Genomic DNA, 8,128 nt, shown 5'->3' on the forward strand with positions numbered 1-8,128 from the left:
GCGGGGTCAGGTACTCCAGGGGCGGCGCCAGCAGCTCCTCAGGCGCCGGGGCCGCGGGGCTTACGGAGGAGGTGGGCGGGGGGATGGAGAAGAGCTCCGTGAAGTTGGGCACTGAGTCGCTGATGAATGTCACATTCCCATAGACGTGCTGCGGAAAGGCCTTGTCCGCCGATTGGCTGCCACCGGGTCCCGGGGTCCCGGCAGAGGCTATCTGTGACGTGCGCACGTGGTACGGGAAGTTCTTGTTGGCCGCTGATGGGCGAGTCATGATCTGGGGCAGGGGGCAGGCACAGGTTGGAGAAGCCCGACGCCCCCCGAAGCTTCTTGAGTACCTGGCTCCTTTCCCAGGCTGTTTCCATAAATTTCGGCACCTCAAAAGTACTCTCTAGGTAGGCTGGGGATTTAGCTCACTGGATCCGCTGCCTGCCTGCCTCCCAAGTGCAAGGTCCCAAGTTAAAACCCCCGGTACTAAATAAATAAATAAATAAATAGTGCTCTCTGTTTAGCAGTGTTTGGTGGTGCTTGCTCAGCTCTAGGAAGCTGAGGCAGGAGGATTGCAAATTTGAGCCCACCCTAAGGAATTTAGCAACTTAGTGAGACCTTGCCTCAAAATGTTTTCAGAGGGGCTGGGGACAAGCTTGGTTGGAAGGCCCCTGGGTTCAACCCCCAGTACCCCCCCCACACACAGAGAAAGTGTGCCCTCCACTTGACATGGCCCCCAACATATTTCCCTGCTGCCATTCAAACCGGATTAGGTGCCTCCTCTGGGCGGTGGCTGTGCCCTGGGTTTTGACCTTTCCCCTCAACACACCTCTTACTACTCTGCCTATCAGAATCCTGATCACTGGACAGTCACTGACTAGTTAAGATCCTCTTCACATGCTGTTCAATCTGATGGCCACTAACCACATGTAGCTTAAAATTTTTTTTCTTTTTTCTTTTTTTTTTTTTTTTGGTTTTTTGGAGACAAGGTCTCACTATGTAGAGACTGACCTGGAACTCACTATGTAGCCCAGGCTGGTCTCGAACTCACGGCGATCCTCTTGCCTCAGCCTCCCGAGTGCTGGGATTACAGACAAGTGCCACCATGCCCGGCTGTAGCTTAAATTTAATAAAAATTAAACTAAAATTTTAGTTTCTCAGCCACACCACCCTACTCACATTCATGTGCTCATTTGACACTAGATAGGGAGGTACAGGTTATAGAATATTTTCATAAACACAGAAAGTTCAATTATCAGTGAATAGAATGTTAGCTCTCTGAAGACAGGAACTTGATCCTCCTGTTCCCTGTTGAATCTTCAGTACATTCTGCTCTGAGCCACACTAGGCTTCTCCCAGCCCCTTTAATACTGTACTGGGGATTGAAGATAAAGCCTTTGCACTGAGCTACATCCCCAGCCCATTTTTTCTTTTTTTTTTAATCCCAGGGATCGAACTTGAGACCTTACACTTGCTAAAGCAGGCAGCTGAACCACTGAGCTAAATCCCCAGTCCTCATTTTTCAGTTTTTATTTGAAGATAGGGTCTTGTTAAATTGCTAAGCCGCCCCAGCTGGGCTTGAAGTTAAGATCCTTTTACCTCAGCCTCAGAGTGCCAGGATTACATGTGTGGGCCACATGACATCCTAGGCTGGCACTTTTAGGAAGAAGCTGGCTGAAGGGCACTGCGTTTGGGTTGAGCCTGCATCACACCTCTTGGCTCCATCACTCACTAAGCATGGGATCTGGGGCACATTGACTAAACCTCCTAAGCCTCAATGGCTGCCAAAATGGATTGAGATGCCTGTTTGGAAAGATGAGAGGGTAGAAATGAAAGGCATTGGTGCAGAACCTGGCTGGCACCTGGTGGGTTCTCAGTATTTCTCTTCTTTCTGTCTCTTTCAAACTTCCTGCAGATCTCCAAAATGTACTGGCCAGGGAAGGTGAGTGAAACTGTACCTAAACCAGGCTCTAAGAGAGGAGGTGGGTGGTACCTTCCTTGGGCTTCTGAGTATTTTCCCTGCAATTGGGCTCATTATGGTTCCCTGGAGTTAGAAGCCCTCAGTGATGCCTGTTTCCCTTTCTGGCTCCCCCTTATGTGACACCTTGTGGTAGACCAGAGAAGGATGCAGTTCAACATGCCCTGTCCTGCCACCAAAGGCCATGGAGCCTTGGCAGGTCCCTGCCCCTCTCTCGGCCTTAGCTTCCCCTCTACACTGCTATCCATACTGTCCTGCGGCTGCTCTGAAAATTGAAAAAGAGTAAGGGTAGATGCATATGAATATTTCTAGCAAGAAACACACTATTTCAAGGTAGGAGTCCAGAGAACAGTGGATGGATGGGTGGATGAATGAACTGTCCCCAAGAAGGTCAGACAGGACGTGAACCAAGATAAAGAACAGATTTGATGCTGAGACCCTCCTGATACCCAGGTCTGGACAACACTCTTCAGCTCTAGGCCACCAGGAGCCACAGACTGCCCCATCCCAATAGCTTCTTCCTGAACAATGACCTGTGATGGGAGAATGTGGGGGGAGGGCTTGGGAAGGCAGTGGGGATACAGAGGGAAATGTGAGAGTCTGGGAACACAGAATCAGGAATGGAAACAGGAACGGGGCAGGGAAGAGGATGGAGGTGGGGGAAACAGGCCAGAGTGTAAAGTGGGAGAAAGGAATAGAAGAATAGAAAAGTGAGGCCAGGGATTTAGCTCAGCCAGCGGTGCTGCCACCACCTGCCTCAAGTGTGATCCCCAGAGAAGAAGAAAAAGAAGAGGAGAAAGAGGAAAGAAAGAAGAATAGAAAAGTGTGCTCTAGCAGCCTGTCTGTATGCTATATGTATCTCCCCGCACCCAAACACAAACACACACACACTGGGGATTGAACGCACAGCCTCACATGCTAGCCAAATACAGTGTCTTCTGAGTGATTAAGGGGAGATGAGTCAAGAGCTCAGACTAGGATGTTCAGGCAGTTCAAGAATAGGAGCCTTGTGCATCTTCCACCCTTTGGTTTCCCACCCAACTGGACACCTGTCCTTACCAGGAACACGCCGTGGGCATACAAGTGAATCCCCAGCTGGATGCCATTGACAATCTTCTCCCGGGCCCACTTGGGGATCCCGAAATTGGCAATCAGGGCCATGACAGGGACCGCAAAAAACCTGCACAGGAGATAATTGGGTGGATAGAAACTGCCTCTGGCTCCATTCCATTCCACAGCCCCACCTCCCTTGCCATGCACACAGCCCAAGACAGGTCCCAAACTGAAGCCAGAGGTTGAAACAGGACAGGAATCTCGCTGGACTGGGAAATTCTAGGGAGCAAGGACTAGGTTGAATTTAACTGGGTTCTACTACACCCCAAATCCTGGCATCTAATAGGAAATGAATTGATGTTTGATGACAGAATTAACAAATGATAACAAGGAATTATTGCATGTTGGGCCTTCTTTCTTTCTTTCTTTCTTTTTGGTTTTTTGAGACAGTGTCTCACTTTGTAGTTCAGACTGCCCTGGAATTCACTCTGTAGCCCAGGCTGGTCTTGAACTTGCAGTGATCCTCCTGCATCAGCCTCCTGAGTGCTGGGATTACAGGCATGTGCCACCGTGCCTGGCTTGCCAGGCCTATTTTTAAGACATATATATTCACGTAACTCTCACAGTGAGTCTATAAAGCAGATAGAATTTCATCCCCATGAACGGATGACAAGACCAAGGCAGAAATTAATGGACTTGCCTGAGTTTGCAGCATTTTATAAGCTTTACAGCCCCATATATGGCCCTATGCATGCTCAAAAAAGCCCTTTGCCAGAGATACTACTGACAGCCTTATTTTGTGGGCAAGCAACCTAGAGGTACTCCGTGAAAGTAATTTTTTTCCAGGGGTGGGGATGGAACCCATGGCCTTTATTCATGCTACACAAGCACTTACCACTGAGCTATATTATCACCTGTTTTGGGTTTTTGTTTTGTTTGATTGGTTTGGATTTTCTGAGACAAGATCTTGCTATGCAGCTAAGGCTGGCCTTGAACTCAGCCCAAGCTGTCCTCCATCTTATGACAATCGTCCTGCCTCAGCCTCCTAAGTGCTGCGATTACAGGCATGTACTACCATATCCGACTCTTGTTTTGTTTTGTTTTTGAGACAGTGTCTTGCTATGTTACCTTTCTATGTTGGCCTGAAATTCATGATCCTCCTTCCTCAGCCTCCCAAGTAGGTATGGTTACAGGTGTGAACCACTGTTCCCAGCTTAAAAATAATTTTTGGTGGGCTGGGGATTTAGCTAAGTGGCAAGAGCAAGGCCCTCAGTTTGATTCCCCAGTACCACAAAAAATAATGATAATAATAATAATAATTTGGGGGCAGGTCAGGAGGCTGAGGCAGGAGGAGCACCACAAGTTCAAGGGTAACCTTGGCTACACAGTGAGTTCAAGGCCAGCCTCGACTAGGCAATGAGATTTTCACACTGAGCTACATCTCTAGTCCTTATTTATTTAGAGACAGTCTCAGTAGTTGCTAAATTGCCCAAGCTGGGCTTGAACTTGTGATCTTCCTTCCTCGGTCTCCTAGAGTACTGGGATTACATGCATGTGTCACCAGCCCTGGCTCTGAAAGTAATTATTAATTCTCATTTTTTAAAATTTTTCTTTGAGGGAAAAATGTTTTTAAACTAGGTAAGTGGTAGATTCTGAGTGACAACTACCTGACTGGAAAGCTTGTCTTCTCTATAGAGGAGGGTCTGAGTTCGGGGCATAGAGAGGTTGGGGGCCCACCACATCTCACCAGAGGGTATAGGCAGCAAAGAAGGGCACGTAAAAGGGCTGCTTCTCAGGGAAGTGGCGCAGGGAGATGAGCACTGCGTAGCAGAACCACACGTAGGCCGCCACCTGCAGCCCGATGAGCCCATAGCCGGCTGGAGATTCATATGTATACAGTACCTGGCCTGGATCGAAGAACTGGACCCACAGCACAAGGTTAATCATAGCACTGGCCTGCTGCCCCAGCCCCCACCACTGGTTACCCAGGGAGCAGAGTTATTGGGTCAGAACAGAAACATCAGGGGAGTTGGGGATGGAGATAGAAGCATATAGAGGTAGTGAGGACAAAAAAGCTAGGAAGAGGCTATATCAGCTACCTTGTGCCCAACACAGGGCCAAATGCCTACCATGTGTGAACTTTTCCATTAGCATCAACTCCACAGCAAGTCTCGCTATTTTCCTCTTCACAGGGGAGGAAACTGAGGCTGAGAAGGAAGGCCTTTGGCCAAAGCCGTAAGGTGACATAAAGCCTCAAAGGAGCCCCTAGGGTGGGTAAGGTCCTTCTGATTTTCAAAGGAGGAAAAAGGTTTGGTGGGGGGGTCATCACCCAAAGTCAGCCAGCTAGGAAGTGGGACAGAAAGAGTGGAATCCAGTTCTGTGTGACACCTGAACTCTTAGAACACAGGGCTTCAATGTGACAGACAGTGAGAGGCGGAGGGAAGAGGAAGAAAGCTACTCACTGACAGGAAGGCGGAAACTCACAGCTCGGGAGAGAAACCCAGGAGGACAACAGGTGGGAAAGGGCAGCAGCAGGCAGGTCAGGGAGGAGGGAACCACCGAAAGCCTGGGAAAGGAGCGGCCTAGCAGGGGTGGGACTCACTTTGGCCTCATAGATGAGCAGCACCACGTGGGTGAGGGTGTACAGGGTCATGTACACAGACAACTTCACAGAGCCTGAGTGGCTGATGCGGCCCCTGGCAGCAGCCCATGAGAGGAGACAGCAGGGGTGGAGGCCGTCAGGCAGGAGGGCGTGGTCACCCCCACACCCACCCACCCGGGCCCCGCTCCCCGCTCCCCAGCCCAGCCACCCAAGGGGCACTCCCTGCCCGGGCACCGTGTCACCGTGAATCCCTTCCCCAGAAGGATGAGCATGAGCAGAAAGATGAGGAAGCTGGAGGAGAAGAGCAGCTTGGCTGGGGAGGAGAGCACGGTTCAGATACGGCTCGGAGAGTACGGATCTCCCACAGCCCTCCTACAGCCCTACTCCGTTCTCACCCAGGACCTTCATGCTTTCGTTGCCGATACCATCAGTGGCATATTGACCCCAGTAGATGCAGAAAAACAGGAGGCTCAGGACTGGCGGGAAAATGGGCAGAGAGGTAAAGGACAGAAACTAGCGGTGGGGAGGGATCACTGTCCTCTAGCACTATGGCACAGATGAAATGAACCCTACTTTGCCTGCATTAGGACTCCAGACTCTCTGCTCCTACTTGCTAGATTCTGGAGTCCACTGCTCCTAGTACCTCTGTCTAGACCTGGGCGTCCAGGCCCAGCCCTCTTCCCTCAGACCTGAGTCCAGGCCCCCAACCCTCATCCCCCAGGACCCAGGGGTCCAGGCCCAGCCTCTTCTCTCAGACCCAGGCATCTGGGTTCCAAGTCTCTCCTCCCACAGAACTCAAAAGCTGGGTAACTCTAACCTCACCTTCCACTCCTGCTGCAGCCATGAACATTTTGTAAGTTGTGTGGAGCAACTGACGACCTTTCAGCAAATCTAGGAAGCCATCATATAAACATTGTTCACAGAAGGTAGGGCAGCATATTTCCCAAGCTTGCACCCACATATCTCATACCCCCCAGCACTACATGCTGGACTCACATCCAAAGTAACAGGAGAGGAAGAAGATGAGGATGAAGATGAGGAGGAAGGTCACATCTGTCTCCAGGATCCCTAAGATTTGGTGGAAGGAGGAAGTAGTCCACTGAGTGGGTGCCCTCAGCAGGCCCCAGTTGAGATACTGACAGTAGCTCACCAGATATCTGCTCACCAAACTCATCAGCCGAGAAGTGTCGTGTCCAGAAAGATTTGCCATTGGTGAGGACCATCTCATATTCCAGCTGCAGCCCATCTCCCTGTGGGCAGTGTAGAGGCCTAAGGAGGGCCCTAGGCAGGCAAGGGGGTTCGCAGAAAGGCAAAGGAGAGAAGGATCAGGTGGCCCCCCCAGCCACTTACCCCACACTTGCTGAGCGCAATGTACCACCACCTTTCGCGCACAGAGCGGAAGCTTCTACCACTGGAGCAGCTCAGGTAACGGGTTCCCTCCTCTGACACCACCTGGGGAAGAGCCAGCAGAAGGCTGACGTCTGTCCTTATGCTGCCAGGCCTGCCTGCTTCAGCACCTGCCCGCTCCCCCGCACCTGACAGCCTGACCAGGCATACTGGGTGGTGAGGTTGATGACCTGGTTGTTCTCTGGCCTGATCACTGACTCCTTGGCCAGGCAGTCCTAGGGAAGGCAGAGACGGGATCACTCCCTGGCCATCAAGGACCTTCTGTTCCCTCCCCATACACCCTCCTCACAACCCTCACCTTTTCCCCTGCTTTGTACACAGCTGGCCACTGGGATGGGTCATCAAAATAGAGAAGGATGTTCTGACAGCACTTGGCCTGCAGACCCAGAGATTTGGGGATTCGAGGGATTGGGGAGATGGCTGGAATAGCCCTTGCCCTGAGAGGCCAAGGGAGTATCCAGCCTCATCTTGGGACAGTGGTTGGGGGAGACTCACCTCAGGATAGCGGAAGCGGAAGTCCAGTCGGCCGTAATCCGAGAGGAAACAAAATCTTGTCAGGAACACCCAGTCCTGGCAAAGGGGTCCAGTCAGACCCTCTTCCAAGTCCTTTGAGAACTCTCTTGGACTTCAGAGACCTTCAACTTTTCTTCCCTACTCTGAGGTACTCGGCTTCCCAAATACCCCGAGGAGAGCAAGCCACTTCCAAAATTCTTTCCAGATCCCTTTGCCGTGGGTCCAGGACCCCTGCCATCCTGATTATTTCCCCGAGATATCCACCACCACCACCACCACCCCAACCCCCAGTTAACCTCCCCTCCTCTCAAACACGCCTGCCTCCATTTTTCAGGAACCCAGAGAAAGACCCTGGAGAGCCACGTGCCCATCTTAGCCACCTTCGGTCCCAGCACCTTTCCCACCCGCATCCCCCCAGGTGTACGCACACACCTCCGCCCTACGGCGGTCCCAGACACCATCCGCGCTGGGGAATCGTCCAAACCGGCCTCGGCCCGAGCACGCGTGTGACACTCGGGCTCTCTGCGGCGCGAAGAGTACTGTCCCTTCAGCACCGTCTCGGCCTCGCCCCTCCTTCCGCCCCGCTCTCCCAA

At 51.7% G+C, this 8,128-nt stretch overlaps 1 protein-coding gene across 1 annotated transcript in view; it reads right to left on the reverse strand.

The window, feature by feature from the left end:
- Tmem145 (transmembrane protein 145) overlaps nt 1-8,128 on the reverse strand; it is a 10,151-nt gene that overhangs the window by 1,257 nt on the left and 766 nt on the right. The window contains exons 2-15 of the mRNA XM_010623377.1: nt 7,968-8,119; nt 7,518-7,592; nt 7,321-7,398; nt 7,151-7,237; nt 6,966-7,067; nt 6,781-6,865; nt 6,612-6,683; nt 6,438-6,506; nt 6,011-6,091; nt 5,850-5,928; nt 5,616-5,709; nt 4,761-4,933; nt 3,020-3,140; nt 3-271 (exon numbers count right to left, since the gene is read on the reverse strand). Coding sequence (XP_010621679.1) covers nt 3-271; nt 3,020-3,140; nt 4,761-4,933; nt 5,616-5,709; nt 5,850-5,928; nt 6,011-6,091; nt 6,438-6,506; nt 6,612-6,683; nt 6,781-6,865; nt 6,966-7,067; nt 7,151-7,237; nt 7,321-7,398; nt 7,518-7,592; nt 7,968-8,119 — 1,537 coding nt within the window. The remainder of the gene's footprint in view (nt 1-2; nt 272-3,019; nt 3,141-4,760; nt 4,934-5,615; nt 5,710-5,849; nt 5,929-6,010; nt 6,092-6,437; nt 6,507-6,611; nt 6,684-6,780; nt 6,866-6,965; nt 7,068-7,150; nt 7,238-7,320; nt 7,399-7,517; nt 7,593-7,967; nt 8,120-8,128) is intronic.

The sequence above is a fragment of the Fukomys damarensis genome, unplaced genomic scaffold (assembly GCF_012274545.1).
Source record: "Fukomys damarensis isolate Sample0158 unplaced genomic scaffold, DMR_v1.0_HiC HiC_scaffold_19, whole genome shotgun sequence".
In the NCBI taxonomy this organism is placed as follows: domain Eukaryota; kingdom Metazoa; phylum Chordata; class Mammalia; order Rodentia; family Bathyergidae; genus Fukomys; species Fukomys damarensis.